Genomic DNA, 18,510 nt, shown 5'->3' with positions numbered 1-18,510 from the left:
ATCGCTTTAATACTTGGTTTTGTTTTATGTTTTGTTTTAAGTATCACTTTGATACTTGGTTTGTTTTAAGTATCGCTTTGATACTTGGTTTTGTTTTATGTTTTGTTTTAAGTATCGCTTTGATACTTAACAAATTTTACTAAAGTGTATCGATTGATACCTTTGCTTAGTTTCGTTCATACTAGACATGAACAGATTTGTGTATTTAAAGACCGCCTGTTTCTATGATAGAAAAGGCAGACTTCGACAGACAGTATTTCAATATACTTGGTTGAACGGTTACTTCTTTATTCCTCAGAACACCCTCGAAGCCTCCTTTAGTTCTCAGCTCTCGCCTCCTCTCCGGAAGAGCAGGCCACCTGCCAACTATCGTATTCATTACTGACAACGTGATTAGCACCTTACGAATAAGTTACAACTTGCACCTAATGAGTATGCCTTGCGGGTATGCCTTGTGCATATGATTTATGTTTCGTAATGACCTTGTTATGAGGTCATGGGTTTTATGCATATAACTCTGTAGAGTCATATGATTTGTTTATTGTATTATGATTGGTTTATGAGTTTTTGCACATGACCTCGCTATGAGGTCATAGGTTTTAAGCATGTGACCACTTTGGTCACATGACTAGTTTGTTATGATTTGGTTTTGCACATGTGACCACTTTGGGTCACATGACTATGGGCAGGAAGAATACTATATAAGAAGGCCGATGCAACCGAGGAGGATAGGTTCTTCACGCTTTGTTCTAAGTACTTTTCCTCGTCCTTGCCATCGCTTCGCCCCGAGCGTTTCTTTCGCACCTATGGTGGGCCTTGATGCCTTAGATTCTGGGGGAGATATCTGAGTTCACTCAGTAGTTCCTGGGGTCTTTGGTGCTGAGGTCTGTTGGCGTTGCGTAGCGGATTACTTGTTTGCTTCTCATTTCGTTGCCTGCTGGACATCTCACGATACTGGCACTTCGAGCTACTCATCACGGTCGCTTACGAGCCCCTTTTAGTAAAATGTCTTCAACTTCCTGTCTATCTTCTACTCGCAGGTTTCAAGTTCGATTGTGGGAGATTGAACATTGTGTTTGGGGGGATCACCCATGTCATTCTTTGGGCCAGCTCATGTTTCTTATTGGGTTTTAATGGAGTCCTTAGTTCTCATGATACAAAACACCCTTAGGTTAGACTGATGACCATCCCAAGTTCAACTCATCGTATGGACCACATCATTCCTCAGGTGGCAGGGCAGTGCCTGCCCAGCCCCTCTCTGTTACGTTACCTTTCTACGGTCAGAATCCTACGATGTTGTTTATCACCATTTCCTTGGAAATTTTGTCCTTGTGGTTTTTATGGTGGTTTATTCAAATGTCTTCTCCTCGCCTTAGTGGGGATAGCTTTGACCCTGAAAAATCTTACCCCCTGATGTGGTTTTTCATTGCTACCTGGAGTGGTGTGAGACAATTGGCTACCAGCCACTTGTGTTGTCTGTGTATTTGGGTAGTTCGGTTGTGGACTGTGGTTAGCAGCTTCACCCATTGCAAGTGGTACCTACCTTCTCTTCGTCTACTTCTGTTCGCTCACCCTCCTCCTTCCTGTCGTATCGGTTGGGGGCGCCTCTTGCCTATTATTTGGTCTGGTTTTTTCGTACCTGTGGGGCTGGCTTTAGCTGGCTCTACTTACTCTTTCCTGACTCGGTTGGACTTCGGTTTGGCTGAGTTGGACAGTGTGGCTGGTGCTGGTACCTCCGGGTACTGGTGCTGCCTCCTTTGTGGCTACCGGCTGTAGCTGGGGGCCTCCCTCAGCTGTACAATGTTGGGGGTTGGGGTTCTGTTAGCACAGCTAAGACCAGTGGCTGCCTGATAGGGCTAGGTATAGGCTGTCCTCTAGCTATCAGATGGTTGATCTGACTGAGGGGTTGGGGGGCTGGATGGGCTCTGTGGCATCTAGCGTGTGGGGCTTGGAGGGGGCTGATTAGGGGGAAAGAGGCACCTGCAAGTACCGGTCGGGCCTGTGTCAGGTTAGGCGAGGTCTAATTAAGTGTTTCCAGTCCAGCTTGGGCTGTTGGGTGAAGCTGCTGAGTGCTGTAAAGCTCCTCCATGGACTGGTTAGCTGATGGCCACCTGTGCAGATAGTGGGTTGCAGCCATCTGGTTGGACTTGTTTGGGTCTTGCGTGCTGTATTTTTTGTAGAGTTTATTTGGTTTCTTTGGTTTGGCTATGGGTTTGGCAGGAGGAGACATGGTACCACAGGTGGGAGATAGGGCCCACTGACCTTTGTGGTCTGTCACTACCTCTATGTATTTCTTTTGTTTAAATGTGGTTTTATTTGAGGGGCAGACAGCAGGTACAGGTCTTCCTCACCAGTACGCTCTTCAGAGGCAACTGGCAAAGTGAGTTTATAGGGTCGACGGCCTGGCATGCAGGTGCGAGAGATGGACATGTGGGTCGCCTCTTCCTTGCCCTTGTACCACCTGTAGGTTTAGTTTAGTTTATATTGGTTTTCTACTGTAGTGGAGGTTTCGCGGGACCATGTTTAGACCGGGTGGTAGTGTTTTATATTTTGTTGGACGAGGAACCTGGTTGGATTGGTCTTTTGCTCGGCTTCAGCTATGCTTAGTACTGGTTGGCTTCATACCAGAGGGGCTACAGACTTTAACCGGAGCGGGTGCTGGGTTGTTTGATGGTCTTGTAATTAGTTTCCGTGTAGGCATGACTCGGGGATGGTAGGTGCGGGGCCATAGACTTAGTTAGCTTAGGATTAGTGATATACCGGTTAGCAGTATCCCTGTGCCGGCGGGAGCTTGTCGTATGCCAGTGTTGGTGGTACGAGGTTAAATAAAATTAGATTAACAAATATAAAACACCTTTACGATCTTTATCTTTATTGCAACATTATCATTACACCAAGGAAAGTTCTTCACGAAGAAGAATTAGAGAAAGCTTACGATAGGCATTCCCAATAGAAGACAAAGGTCTTGTACTGTCGGTAACGTAGGGAGAGGCCTAGTGCTATCGTAAGACTATGGAAAGAAATAGAAGAAGCAGAAAAGTATCATTCCCTATCGCCAGGAACTAACTATCCAAGGAGGGATTGTTACATTACAAAGCATCACCTAGTGTGATGCTAAACAATACAAGACAGCATCCTTCAACCCAGACAGGAAAGGAGATATCAACATCGTCGATCAAAACCTTAACCTAGGGGGATTCAGCAATGCCCTAGATCATGTTTCAGCAGAGCCCTCAAGGGCAGCAAGTCCAGTAACCCCAGAGAAAGGATCACCAGTTGATAGCTCTCCTGCAGGAACTCCACGACCCGAGAGAATGTTGGAATCAGCAGTATCTGGGCCACCGGCCCCAGCCGCCCCCATACCAGGTACTAGCATACTTGGAATGACTAAGAATCAATTTCAGACATTTCTAGTAGCAACACGAAATACAGGACAAGGAAATATCCAGTGACCGAAAGCAAAAGAACCCGACACATACAAAGGAGCTGAAGATAAGCTATGAATATTCATGGCACAATACGAAGGGTATTTTGCTGTTAAGGGATATGGAGAACACCACAATGAGATCAAGATTCCACATGTAGAATCTCTGCTAAGAGGACTCGCGGGACAATAGATCATGCCCTTCCAAGATGGAAGGAAGCAAAAAGAATGGGTCACATACAAGGAGTTCAAGGCGACACTCTTCGAACAATTCAGAGATCCCAACACCAAAGAGACAGCAAGACAAAAGCTGGAAAAACTCCAATAAGAAAAACAGACCTTTTCGGTATACTAGAATGAATGCTGACTATTGGAATACGAGGTAGAGTTTGATGATACTACTTTCTACATCATCCTTCTGAAAAACTGCAGTGAAAGACTCCAAGAAGCGTGGGGAATCTCTGACTCGCATTACACCACAGCAGAACGATTTGCAAGGTGGACTATCTATAAGGAAAGCAAGCTAAACATGGTTCGAAACAACTCGGAAAATACTATAGCACACAGGGCGGCCCAATCATCCAGGAATGTGGATAAAACCTTCAAACCACAAGCAGCTCAAGGTGAAAGTCCAGCATTACCACCAGGCAAGCCAATGGAGTTGGACAAATTAAGGGCAGGATCTGCTCTGAACCTGTCTAAGAAAGAATACGCTAGAAGAATGAACGGGAAACTCTGCTTAAGGTGTGGAAAAACAGGACATCGGATATGAGAATGCAGAAGCTGACCCAACAGTAGATACCAAGGCACTAGAACTGCTGCAAATAATCGCTTCCAAACTCAAAAGAGGAGCAACATTCGCGAAATAATCACAGAAGATATACCAGCAGAAAGCGATGGGGGCCCCCAGTAAACGGTGGTCTGGAAGACCCAAGATTTGGACATGGAAAACCCATCAAGTTAGCGAACTAGTACATAGCACTACACATGCAACGAGGAGAAGAAGATGGAGATCATGTAATAATCAAGACAAAGATACACAAAGAAAAAGGTAAAGAAACAACAATATATGTAATGCTCGACTCCGGGGCTACCCAAGATATCATCGATAAGGAAATCTGCGACAAATATGGCCTCCATACCAAAAATGTAAAGAAAGTGAGACACATCTACCTAGCAGATGGAAAGCCAAGCGCAATGGGTCCTATAACCCATACGGCGATAGTACCTATGAACATTGATAGCCATAGGAAAACGGCAACCTTTCAGGTAGCAGATCTCAAGAACCATGATATAGTCCTTGGGATGCCATGGTTGCAAAAACATAATCCAACAATCGATTGGAATGAGAACAAGATGACCTTTACAAGTGAACTATGTGCAACACGATGTCTCAACAGTTTGCCTGTGGTCTACTCGACACCAATTCGAGAAGCGTAAGAAGAAACTTTGTATGCAAAGTTTGCTGAGATGCAGCAAGATAAGAGAGTTTGGAAACAAAAACTGGACTAAGAGGTAAAAGTGCCTACCAAGGGTTCTAAAGAAGCAGCAGGACACGACCTGTAGGCCAACGAAGGAATCAAGATACCTGCCAACAGGTAGGTAATGATAGTAACAGGAATAGCCATCGGACTATCAGAAGGCACCTATGGGTGGATAGCACCCCAAAGTGGTCTAGCAGTCAAACATCGACTTATGACCATGGCGGGTGTGATCGACGCTGACTATACAGGTGAAATCACAGTGGTTTTGGCCAACCTAGTTCAAGAGGACTATGAAGTCCAGAAAGGCGATCGAATCGCACAGTTGATTATCGAAAAAATCAACAAAGAGGATCTACACGAAATAGATCAACTGGAAGAAACTACAAGGGGAGATAAGGGATTTGAATGCACAGACCAAAACTAGCCTGATACAACAAAAAGAATCGAGATCAAAGAAATCACGGCACAAGCCTTCAGACGGTACTATTGAAGAGGAGATACAACAGGAATTCTCAAATGGACATACAAAGACGAAAAAGCGGTCCTAGCAAAAATCAACATTAGTACAGAACTAGCAATCCAAGACAAGAAATACCAAAGCAAAAAAGAATGGAAAGAATTGGTTCCAAAGGAATATCATCAGTTCACGAATCTATTCCAAGAAGAGGAAGCTACGGGACTAGCACCCCGAAGACCTGGAATCAACCACGAAATTCAGCAGGACAAAGACAAGAAAACAGAAAAAATAAAAGAAATCCCCTACAAGAAGTTATACCTACTAGGACAAGCAGAGCTCAAAGAACTTAGAAAGTACATCGAGTAAAACCTAAAGCGAGGATGGATCAGAAACTCCTTCACATCAGGAAGATCTTCAATACTATTCGTCAAAAAGAAAGATGGAAAAATGAGACTCTGTGTGGACTACAGAACTCTCAATTTAGTTACCAAGAAAGATCGATATCCACTACCCTTAATTGAAGAAGCACTGGATAGACTACGGTTAGCAAAATACTTCACCAAGCTTGACATCAAGGATGCATACCACAATATACGCATCAAGGCAGGAGACCAATGGAAGACTACATTCGACTCGAGATACGAAATGTTCGTATACTTGGTTTTGCCTTTCAGGCTAACCAATGCACTAGCTTCATTCCAAAGATGGATCAACAGGGTACTCAATAAATACCTCAACATATATTGCATCGTTTACTTGGATGACGTACTCATCTACTCGGAGAACATGCAACAACACCAGAAGGATATCAGCAATATCATGGCTGTAATACAAGGATCAGGAATGAAGATCAAACCCACAAAATGCGAATTCCATAAAGAAGAAATGGAATACCTTGGATTTATCATCAATTAGAGTGGGGTCAAAGTCGACCCCGTCAAAATAACAGCAATATGGGATTGGGCCAAACCAAATAACAAAACAGATGTTCTATGCTTTATGGGATTCTGCAACTTTTATCGAAGGTTCATAGAGGGATTTAGTAGGCTTGCAAAACCACTCTATAACCTAACAAAGAAAGACAAGAAATAGGAATGGGGAGAAACGGAACAGAAAGCATATGATACAATATAAACGCATCTAACATCGGTATCCATACTGGTTCATTTCGACCCAAACTGAAGGACAATGATCGAAACGGACGCCTTAAAATATGTGTGCTCAGGCATACTATGGCAACAATACGAAGATGGAAAATGGAGGCCAGTGTCTTACCGATCCAAGACAATGACCCCCACAGAGTGCAACTACGACATTGCGAACAAAGAACAATTAGCGATAGTTCAAGCATTAAAGAAATGGAGGAGATATGTTCTAAACAACAACCATCCAGTCCGAGTTCTAATCGACCATAAGAATCTGGTCCTGTTCATGACTATGAAAGAACTGAATGACCGCCAGATAAGGTGGATGTAACACCTCAGCAAATATAACTTCAAAATCGAATACCAACCAGGTAAAGAGAGTGGAAAGCCAGATGCTCTTACAAGGATTGCAAGCGACAAACTACAAACAAAAGAAGACAAAAGAATCAAACAAAAAACACAAACACTATTACCAAAAACCTACTTCGAGGTAATAGAGGTTATCCAATTCACATCAATGGGGGAAAGGGAAATCGAGAAGGCAAACGAAAGAGACAAAACAATCCAGGCAATAAGAGAAGCATTGAAGGAAGGAAAAAAAGAGATGAAAGAAATTGCTCTAGGTTTATGCCAACGGGAGGATAGAAACATGTGGTATAACGGAAAACAATGGATTCCAGAAAAAGAAGAGATAAGGACAGACATCATACGACAACACTACGATATCCGAACAGCAGGATACAAAGGAACGGCTAAAACCACGGAATTCATCACGAGGTTATTCTATTGGCCAGGACTGCACGAAGATGTCAAACAATATGTCAAAAACTGTGACATATACCAAAGGACAAAAATGGCTAAATACGCACCATATAGATTACTGAAATCAAACAAAGTTCCCGAATGACTATGGAAAACAATTACTATGGATTTCACCACAGACCTACCGGCATCAGAAAATTGCGATAGCATCCTGGTCGTGGTGGATCGTCTGACCAAAATGAGTCATTTCATTCCAGTCAAAAAAGATATCGACACAAGGGATTTTATACAAACATTCTTCCGAGAAGTCTTCTGACTTCACAGCCTCCCAAAGAACATCATTACTGACTGAGGAATACTATTCATATCAGGACTATGGAAGAAAGTAATCAGAAAAATAGGGATACAAAACAGGCTGAGCATAGCATTTCACCCGTAAATGGATGGACAAACAGAATAGGTAAATGCGATACTCGAACAATACTTACAGGCCTAAGTCAATTACCAACAAGATGATTGGTACAAACTGCTATCAATGGCTGAATTCGCATACAATAATAGAAAGCAAGAAACGATTAGTACGACACTCTTCTTCATGAATTACGGACAACATCTACAAAGTCAGACCACATATCATACGATTAATGGTATAATACCGGACAAAACAGATATGGGAAAACTACACGAGACATTACAATACGAAATGAGTCAAGCACAACAATGGCAAAAAGAACAATATGATAAACACCGAAGACCAGATCCGTACATACAACTGGGAGATATGGTATGCCTAATACCATGCAATATCCATACGACACGACCATCAAAGAAATTGGACTACAAGAAAATTGGACCATTCAGGATACTGGAAAGGGTGGGCAGCCAAGCTTATAAACTCGACTTTCCACCCTCAATGCGAATACACAACACATTCCACATCTCATCCCTCGAATTACACAACAACAATAAGTTTCCCTCATGAACAATTATTCCTCCTCCTCCGATCAAACTCAATGGAGAACCAGAATACGAGCTCGACAAAATAGTCGATTCTCGCTTCTTCCACAGTCACCTCCAATACCAAGCCAAGTGGATGGGATATTCACCCGAACACCATAATACTTGGTACTTCGCACACAACTTTGAACATGCACAAGATGCCATCTCAACCTTCCACCAGCGATACCCAGGCAAGCCCGGCCAAGGTAATGATCACGTTCAACCAAGACAAAGGCGAGGGAAAGGCTCCCACGCCATTGCAACAACATGAGAGCTGGGGTGATAGCCCCCGCCAAACCACACCGACCAGCCCCAAATACTCATTCATGGGGCCGACCGACGAAGAACTCAGGGAAAGGAAAAAACAAGCACAGTATAACGCCATGTCATAGACGGTATGCTACAACAATGGATGTTCCACACACTACGGGGACAAGGAAGGCTCAGGATGGTTCCCGAGAGAATACAAAAAGTTCGGTCCATGCCCGGACCATGCCCTAAAGCACTGGAAACAGTACTTCAACAACATGTGCAAGATGCACAGGATGAAGAAAATCTCTGCGGGATACTATCCGCAGAAGGATGGGACAAAGAAAGAGTTAGAAGGAAAAGATGTCACGGTATGGCAGAGAGCTAGGGCCTCAAGGATGAGGCCCAGGGAGAGGAGAGCCCAAAACTCATCGACGGAAATGGAACCGGACGCCAGGAGCCTATACAGGCAAATCCGAGGACTCCGGGAACAACCTGGTCAGGCCGAAGCCACAATTTCAGCAAACGACAAAACGATCGCAGAGCTACGACAGATGAACAATGCTCAGAGGCATACAATCAAGATGGCAAACCTCACCTTGGAAATGGTGAGGGTAAGATAGAGGAAAGCAGACGACAAGTTCAATAAGCTTCAGAGGTCTATATGCTTGGCAGGACAGGAACTATTGAAGCTTGGGAAAAGAGTCTGATGGGACTCAGGCTTAGGAGGAGAGGAGCTAATGTCATGAATGTGGCTTGGTGAGGAAAAGGTTTTCATGTGACACATGGTTATGAGTCACAGGTATGTTATTGTTTCACATATATGACTCATTCAAGTCATATGATTTGTTATGTGTGAGATTTGTGATGCTTTTGCACATGGCTCAAATATGAGTCATGGGACGTGCGCCTAATGAGTATGCCTTGTGAGTGTGCCTTGCGGGTATGCCTTGCACATATGATTTATGTTTCGTACATGACCTTGTTATGAGATCATAGGTTTCACGCATATGACTCAGTCGAGTCATATGATTTGTTTATTGTGTTATGATTGGTTTATGAGTTTTTGCACATGACCTCACTATGAGGTCATGGGTTTTGAGCATGTGACCACTTTGGTCACATGACTAGTTTGTTATGATTTGGTTTTGCACATGTGACTACTTTGGGTCACATGACTATTGGCGGGAAGAATACTATATAAGGAGGCCGATGCAGCCGAGGAGGATAGGTTCTTCACGCTTTGTTCTAAGTACTTTTCCTACTTATTACTTTAATGAATATAAAACACCTTTACGATCTTTATTTTTATTGCAACATTATCATTACACCAAGGAAAGTTCTACACGAAGAAGAGTTAGAGAAAGCTTACGATAGGCATTCCCAATAGAAGACAAAGGTCTTGTACTATCGGTAACGTAGGCAGAGGCCTAGTGCTATCGTAAGACTAAGGAAAGAAATAGAAGAAGAAAAGTATCGTTCCCCGTCGCCAAGAACTAACTATCCAAGGAGGGATCGTTACATCTTGTCAATAGTGATCTTGCCAAGACCAATATTTGCCTTTTGGGTAAGTTCATATAGCGCTAATTGAGGCTCGGCATCAATAATAGCCTCTACTGCTCTTCTTTTAGTATCAGTAATCTTGCTGGGTTGGCCTTACTTGGAAGTATAATGGGTATCTCCACCTCTTGTCTTGGCTTTAGTACTTACCTTTTGAACAGTAGCCTTGCAGACCCCAATAGCCTTTGCTATTTTATTATACCCCATATCTGTATGCTTATACAGGGCATAAATTTCCTTATTACAATCTTCTGTTGCTCAGGTAGAGTGAGGGGGAGCCATAGTCACTAGTGGGATGAGGGGGTGATGGTGTTGCATGGTTGCTGGGCAGGGATATAATTATTAAACGGACACGACTGTACTTGTTCGTTAGATTATCCACTCTTCTCTCTTCCCTTCAGTTCCATTTCCGTGTTTTACCCGGATCTTCCGTGCTATTAGTTGAACTCTTCCGCTCGGCTTTGCTGATATTGTGTGGTCTCCCACGTTCCTTTGAAATCGCTGCCACATTTAGACTAGTCTAAAGGTTTCTATGATAGCATTCCACTCAACGAGCTAGTTACTCATTGGGACTGGCAGGCCTACCCCACCACTTAAACATTTCGCGCTCAAAAACCCCTATCTTATTCATTGTGCTGCGGTGGAGGGTCATCGTGGCCTAATAAGATTAATTCTTGGTGCCGGAGTTGAAATTGATAGTCAGACTCCCGATCACCGTACCCCTCTTCAGGCTGCTGTTTGGGGTGGAAAGGCTCGGAGCTATAATATATCTGCTCTACAGAGGAGCAGGTTTTAAACCACACCAAACCTGGTATGATACAGAGCCTTTCTCCACCACGTTGTCTTCCCTCTTGAGGAGGACATAGACGGGTACACCTCTTCTCTAGAACGCCCACTGGGGTACAAGTGCAAAGATTACGCAAATGCTCTTGGAAGATGCTGCCAATCCGAATAATGGGTGTAAATGGAGCAAAATTTCTCCTCAAATTGCTGTTGATGCTCGGAAGTACGCAACAGCACGTCAACCGATCACAGTTGGCATGGATCTATCTCACCGCCACGGAAATCTTTTCGAGAACACCGCTTCACTATTCGACCCGAAGTGGGCATGAGCGCCTTGTCCGCAGCTTACTTCCTCGTTACTGGACGTCTTATTGATGTTGGCGATTTATGGGGCAAACCCGCTCTATATAAAGCAGCAGAGCAGGGCCATAAGCATATCATGGGTGTCTGGCTAGCTTGGGCAGCGGAGGTTGATATACTTGACTGCCGGAATAGGACCCCCTTCAAGGCGGCAGAGGGTCCGGGATGGCCAAGAATCAGCAGGTTGTTATTGCGGACGCCAAGGTGCGATACACGGAACATGATGAACGCAAGTTTAAGAAGTTTGCGAAAAAAAACTCTCTGGAGGGAAGTGAACCAATTCTAAGACCACGATATTTTTATACCAGGTAAGTTGATGATTTAACGACGAATACGCCTACGGGTTGACTCTACTCCACGGGCTCAGCAGGGGTGATTCTCGATTATTGCAGTTCTTGCCTTTCCCTTTCATTTTTTATCTTTCTATAGGGGTCCCGATATCTCTTGTGGCATATACTTATCGATATTCCTTCCTTCCTCTTGATTAGGCGGAAATATTCAGGCAGAATGTTTAATTTATAATCGATGACTCGGTCACTCGACGATTCCATGCATCCCTCCAGTGCTCCCTATTCGTAGTTACCGTATCCCGTAGCTATGACAGCTACAGATATTATGCACTGTACAGATTGAACCCTCGAACCTACCGCGGCAATACCCTCACCCCCTACAGCAATCTGTGCGTGCTGATTTCTCACCTTTTCTGCGCGGTTAATAACCCGGGTTAATCCCAGATCTCTACCAAAAGTACTCTTATGATAATATGATGGTATCGCCGGGGAGCTCCTGCTGTGATCTCACCAGTATGATAGAAAGCATCTACAGTACTGTACACGATCGCCACACTCGAATTTTCCTTACGATAAACCTCGGAACATTCCAGAAAACAAATATCGTACAGAATGAGGGATGGATTATCCACTCCCAGCCCCTAGGTCCTCCCCTTAGACTGGGGAGGAATAATCGGCGGGTTTCCTCAGGAATGACGTTACGACTATCAGTCCAATCAGCCGATCCAATCCGCATTTAAGCAGAGACATCCGCGATCTGTGCAGAGGATTTAGTACATTGTACTGTACCAAGTTATTACCCCCGTAAACTCCCCCAAACCCTGAAGAAGAAAATAACAAGTATCATAAGTTGTCCGAGTCCACTCCGTTCAGGACGATTGCCCATTCCCTTCCCCCAGTCACCGAGAGAACACCTTTTGTATGACAGCAATGATTTCGCGGCTCAGTTGGTGCAAAAAAGTGAAAAGGTTCACCTCGCCGAGCGACGGTAATATCGCAATTCCCCCTCCCTTGGTCCGACGGTGTTTTCACTAAGGGTGTATATATCCGGCGACCAAATGCGCTGCCGCGTACGATATCATACTTTGTGAATGGGGGGTCCTTCCCGTTGGGTTATGGTACTTGTATGTTCTTGGTCGCTGGGGTTGGGCGTGTGGATTTGCAATGTAGCTAGCTATCATAGTTATGAGGATTTTCAAAAGGCGTGGTTACTGGGGGGATGTAGGCGTCTACCAGGTATTTTTCGCTATATGTGCGCTTAGTTGGGGGGGGGGGTTTCGGCTCAGAAAGCAGGTCTAAGCAGTTTCGGCTGGATGGAAGGGTCTTCGGAGCAAGGCTACACAAACATCGCCAACTGGGATCGGGGAGGTTGATATGATAACAAACTGATGAAGGGGAGAACCCCTCGGCCAAATGGCATGTTTCTACTCGGTGGCATAGAATACAGTATTTGGTAAACACCCTGTGGCTCTGGAGGCCATTGTCATACGCTAGATGTCCGGATGTCAATGATTACTGTTGCGGTTTCTCCATCGGGAAGTCGATTGGCGTCAAACGCGGCGGGTGGAACTACCTAAATACACATTTCCGGGCGCAGCTTATAAGGGCTAGTGTAGGTAGAATTTCCCCCAATTCTTGAGGCCATTCTTGTGAAGATCCGCGATACTAAGCTAACACGATTCCGCGCCGGGGGGTTCAACCATTTAACGATCTAAAAGCTCCGGCAATTGGAATACGCATCCCATAGGCACCAACTATTTATTCCATGACCCTTGCCGCCGTCCCGTCATCCATATCGGTGACCATGGCCTGCTGTTTTGCACGCCGTCTGGCATCCAGAAAGGTAATCTAAGTTACCGCATCCTAAGTCAGCAGACACGAAAAGCCAATAGCTAGACCCAGACAAAAGAGGACAACTCACGAATTCAGAATACGTAATGGGCATAACCTCCAACTCCCTTTCCACAAAGAACGTATAATTGAATACCCCCGCCCCAGTGAAAGACCCATGGGCAACATCCCTCACCGAGCTCTGAACTGAAACCTGAACCCTTGACCCCCCTTTCCGATGCTCGGTGTACCCTACTGTAGCCTTCAGATACAATATACTCCCTACAGGGACCGGCGCGTCAAATGTGCTCGGTTCTAGCGAGAGGAAGGTAGGCCGGCAATGGGCAAACGCGGAGCAGCAGCAGAAAGCCAGCTCCATGGTCTCTTTCAAAAGGTAACCGCCGAAGATCATGAAAGAGTGGCGGTTGCGGTGTTGCGGCTGCATGATTGCAGTGCTGGAGATGCTGGTTTCAGACATGTATATTGTCGTCTCGGGCTTTGGAAGGGGGTTCTCGAGGTCTGTGTATTGGAGGTGGGTTAGGTACGTCTTATGGATTAGGAGTGATTCTTCCAGTGTTGGTGCTTGGGTTGTTAGGGAGGCCCTCGTGATGGCTTTTTTAGCCGTCTTGTTGGCTAGTCAAGTCAAGTCAATATCGCTCTCCCCCACAGATCAGGCCAAGGTAATGGAGGCGAATACCTTCCCCACGACGGAATATGGCTTTCTCCTCTAGTGTCTCGGCTATCAACGAGCTTACTTGGGTAGGTCTATCAATGTAACAGCTTTAGAACTCTTTCTGCCTGGTATTGCAAACCTACTTTTTAGTCTCCGGGTTTAGAGCAACCATCGTGAATGCGCAAGATAACAATAACCCGCCATCCCCCGGGTGTCCAGCTTTTCTAGCCTCGATCGAAACTTCCATGGAAGAATTTCCAACAAAAAAAACGAACCCGCTAAGCTCAAGGTCACAGAAATCTTCCAACGGGTTGATGATAGATATCCTATCCACCGCAGCGGTCACATTTGCTGTGCCAGGTCCAGTATGCTTATAGGAGACCAAGCCTGCGAGCGCATCAAGGTCTTGGAACAAGCTGCCGAGTCGCAGCTGTCCGCTGGCATCTACATATGAATCCACAAGCCATTCGTCTTTGGAGAGTGGAAGTACCTTTACACAAAATATGTTAGTTAGCCCAATTGCCCCTATTTGGTGATGGTTTGATCAATACTATCTTATGATAACTGTCCATCATCCTCTTAGGAGATAGCTTCTCTATCAGGTCTGTCGTGGGGGTAGGCTTCACCCCGGCTTCGCGCTCTGCCAGCGCCTGAAGCCAGGTCTTCCGAAGCTTTGTTGCAGAAAGACCCTTATACAAGCCATCGTATCGGTATCCCGGGAGGCAGCTGGAATTCCGCTGTGCGGGGCGGAATACACGTGCCGGGAAAGCACGGAGGAAGCGCCTCGTCAACACTGCTCACGACATAACGTGATTACCTAGGGGTATCGAAAATGTGGGGAAATCCCTCGGGGGGTAACTTTAGTGTCGGGGCTAGGAATAACGATTATCCGGAGATCTCTCGCTACTCCGCCCCCACGATCGAGGCCCGGGAAACAACGACCCCCATTCAAGCCTTACCGAACACAGACACATAGATTTCTTTGATGGGGTTGCTCTAATGCCTAGCCAACCTTTTTGTCCTGCGTGATATTGCTGCCTTGAATTTAAGGTTTTCTTATTTCCATTTTTACTCGTACTGCCCCGTTTTTCCTTGCTTATGCAGAGTAAGCTATGCATATGGCGGCTCTAGTCCTATCGCCCGTGATATCTTACTACCGCAGACTCCACGCCATCGCAGGGCTCAGGGCATTGCCATGGCGCTCCATGCGAAAGGAATCCCGTTTGTGCTCGTACCGGCACCGCACAGGACTTTCACAACCCATAAGTTACAGTCAGCCTGTCAAAGGCAATGAATGACTCTCCCTATCAGCTGATTCGGCGGGGCTATACCGGTGTCCCTCTACTACCGATATTCCAGCTCTTTTCCTCTTAGTGCTGCGTGCGACGTATTCTGCCGGTACAGTAGACTCACCCGCTCCGCTCACCCCCCGTTGGAGATGGTGCATTAAATAGACTAACTTTTTGCTCGATTCCTTGGTTTCACAAAATGCTCTGCCACGATGCACATGGCAAACGGTATCCCTGTGCATCCGAATGACAGGAAATCATGGAAAAAAGAAAAAGAGTAAGGAAAAGAAAAGAATAAAAAAAAGAGCTCAATGCACAAGACTGTCACCCACCATGGGTGGCCCCCAGTACGGCAGTCAAACATAAGACACTCGTACTCCACAAAAAGCCTCTGCTATGACCACCACCGCCACGACTCGTTATCTGCCGGTATTATATCCTCGTCCCGTTTCACAACCATGTGCATTAACAGTTGATTGAATCTTTGCTCCGTATATATCGAAATGTTGAACTCAGTCTCTGCCAAAATGATGCCATCAACCAAGCAGGCAAGGGGGAGGAGGTACGATAAAGGAAGAAGGGAAGGAGGGAAGGAGGAAGAAGGGTGGAGAGTGTGGTAGCATCCGGACACAAATCCATGCTTATACATGGTTTTTCGGGAGCGGTGCACTTGTACAAGTACAATACAGTGCAGATAGGTATACGAGTACTGTACTCTACCGCACCTGACACGTTTCAGTCCAGTCCTGCTACCAGTCCCTTACAAGTACCGTACTCGCCCAGCCAGGATCGTAGACTACCTTTTGTCCTACCACCAGACCAAGCGTGATTAAATACCAGTAGGCCAAACCCTGAAGGAACTCATGAGCTCTACTGTACGTGTATCGTATCGTGGCTCCGCTATAATCCCCCCACAATAACAGCGAAGAAAGATGGTCAGTGATCACGGGAAGAGGGGAGAGGAGAGGGAGAGTCTTAACATGTTTACTAGGATCAGGATAGATCTCAATAGCCTAACGTCCGCATAGAAAAACAATTAACCTTTCCCACTCAAAACACACATTATTCATTCCTTTTCTTTTTCCTTCCCCCCCCCCCCTTCTCCCTCAATCAAAAGATTCGAAACTGGGCCTTAATTCTCGAGGGAAATAAATGCACGTGGGAATTTTGAATTGCTTTTTTATCCCGTTTGCGGGCTTTCGGAATGAATAGTAACTTGTATTTATCATAAGTAAAAGTTTTTATGTTGAGTGGGGGGTGGTTTTTCCTTTTTTAGTTATATAGCGGGAATTCGGTGGACATCTGCAGGAGGGGTTTTTGTTTTTGTTTTGTTTTTTCATATTCCTTTCCCTTTCTCCCGACACATGCCACGCTGGTTTCGGAGTTAATACTCAGCGTATTACAGTAAGATACTTGGATTGGATTAAAATGATTGTCCCCCAGATGATGGTGTATTGTGTGTGTTCGAGTACGCCTTGAGGCTGATGAGTAAGTTGTGAGGAAACCGAAAGGTTTGGTTGTGATTGCCATGAATGAATCACTGCGCTGTAGTGGAGGTATAGTGCAAGTACCATTTAGTCTAGGGAAGAACAGTGCTGACACCAACTGAATATTCCATCGGAAAAAAGAGTGTAAAAGTGTGCTCTATTATGAACCCAACAACACCCCGTGAAACTGTAATATCCATCATATCCGCATTTAGATAGAGCCCTGTTAGGGAGAGAGTCGGAGGATTTTTCCAGTCCATCCACGATAAAGTTCACCTTTCGTGATGTACTGTACTTCACTTCGTGATCTGTTCATCCCAAGATTAAATAAATATTTCCACAGAATTTCAATTTTCAACCCCACCTTCACCCATTTTGTTTTCGTTTCTTTTTGTTTTGTTTTTCTTCTCCCCCAATCTTCTCGGCATCTTCGAATCCCAACTCAATCGTGAGTGGCCAGCTAGAGAGAGAGTCTAAGGGATGGGGTTCTACAGCGCTGTACTGTACATTACTAATAACCACACAACAGATTGATGCGATGCACGGCATCGATGTTCAAAGCACTCCATCCACTCGACGCTTCATGTTTGATCGTCCCCATGGGCCCCCCCCCCTCCAACACCTCATCCCCCCCCCGCAACGGTTGACAGCAAGGCAGAAGAAGGCCAAGATCGATTATTATAAGTCATTCATTCCCCGCAATCTGAACGATTGAAATCACCGTGAAACATAGCCCCGCATGAGGTCCCGTTTCTTTTCTTTCTTTCTTTCTTTCCTTTTCCGTTTCAACGGTATGGAAGAGAATAAGGGGAACGTGGCAAAAAAGGAAAGGAAAGGAAAAGGAAGAAAGGAAGGAAGTAAGGAAGGAAGGAAGCAAGGAAGGGAAGGGGTAAGATCACATTCACTGATTGACTGCCATGAATAAGCACTCCTTCTTCTCCTCCTTCCCATCAAGCACAACGGTAATGTGGAAACGCCCCTTCACCGTCCTTGGTGGAAACACAAAAGACCCACTTCTTAATAATAATACACGCCTTATCCCATTAATACTATACACTCTTCAGCAAGGGGGGATCTGCAAATAAAAAAACTCGGAATGTAGTACAGTATGTACAAGTACAGGAGGTGACGAAGCTTATTATTGTACGAGACCATAACCCGCACGATATACGTACGATACAAGCACGGTGGTTTGAAATCCTCCTGGGTGAATGTCAGATAGACTAGCGACTGCAGGTATCACTACCGTAGTAACTGAAGTAAAGCAAATTGAGCATCAGCAAAAGGACGTCCGCCACAAGGACCCCTCGAAAAAGAAGGGAAAAAATTGACTTTCAGGCATCCGCTGAGGCAAATAAACCAAAAAAAAATAAAAAAATATGTAAACATACCTTACTAGGAGAGGCAACTCCAACGTCCCCCTAACGTGAGCTTCATTTCTCACAAGTACGACAATACCCACATTCCCATCTCCATCAATCAATCATTCGCCGCGGGACCAAAAGATAAACCAACCACCATATCATACCAACGAGTACGATAGCACTAGCCATTCCACCGGAAAGCATATATCCAACGAAAAAGAATTCCCCGTCAGATTTTACCCCAGTTAGATTCGTCAGATTCGTCAGATCCTCACAATTAAAATCGGCTTTTAAGAGTCGTAAGCTCGGGCTTAGCAGCTAAATGATTTGAAATCAAAAAGTTTTTTACAGCGT

General features: G+C 45.1%; 3 protein-coding genes; 1 reads left to right on the top strand and 2 right to left on the bottom strand.

The window, feature by feature from the left end:
- Positions 1-5,452: 5,452 nt before the first annotated feature.
- Positions 5,453-14,588, bottom strand: GSTUM_00004044001 (uncharacterized protein; the record flags this gene model as incomplete). The annotated part of the gene is made up of 5 exons (XM_002835198.1): positions 5,453-5,479; positions 13,435-13,976; positions 14,041-14,108; positions 14,160-14,506; positions 14,568-14,588. The coding sequence occupies 5 exons, from the start codon at positions 14,586-14,588 to the stop codon at positions 5,453-5,455; spliced, it is 1,005 nt and encodes a 334-aa protein (XP_002835244.1).
- Positions 14,589-15,942: 1,354 nt separating this feature from the next.
- On the top strand, positions 15,943-16,746 carry GSTUM_00004043001 (uncharacterized protein; the record flags this gene model as incomplete). XM_002835197.2 has 1 exon in its annotated part: positions 15,943-16,746. The coding sequence occupies one exon, from the start codon at positions 15,943-15,945 to the stop codon at positions 16,132-16,134; it is 192 nt and encodes a 63-aa protein (XP_002835243.1). The 3' UTR covers positions 16,135-16,746.
- A 371-nt stretch (positions 16,747-17,117) lies between these two features.
- GSTUM_00004042001 (uncharacterized protein) lies at positions 17,118-17,547 on the bottom strand. XM_002835196.2 has 1 exon: positions 17,118-17,547. Exon 1 carries the CDS (start codon positions 17,339-17,341, stop codon positions 17,159-17,161), a length of 183 nt encoding a protein of 60 aa, XP_002835242.1. The 5' UTR covers positions 17,342-17,547; the 3' UTR covers positions 17,118-17,158.
- Positions 17,548-18,510: the final 963 nt, after the last annotated feature.

The sequence above is a fragment of the Tuber melanosporum genome (genome assembly GCF_000151645.1).
Source record: "Tuber melanosporum whole genome shotgun sequence assembly, scaffold_1, strain Mel28".
Classification (NCBI taxonomy): Eukaryota; Fungi; Ascomycota; class Pezizomycetes; order Pezizales; family Tuberaceae; genus Tuber; species Tuber melanosporum.
The sequence above is the reverse complement of the archived record's forward strand: the minus strand, read 5'-3'. Positions and strand labels throughout refer to the sequence as shown.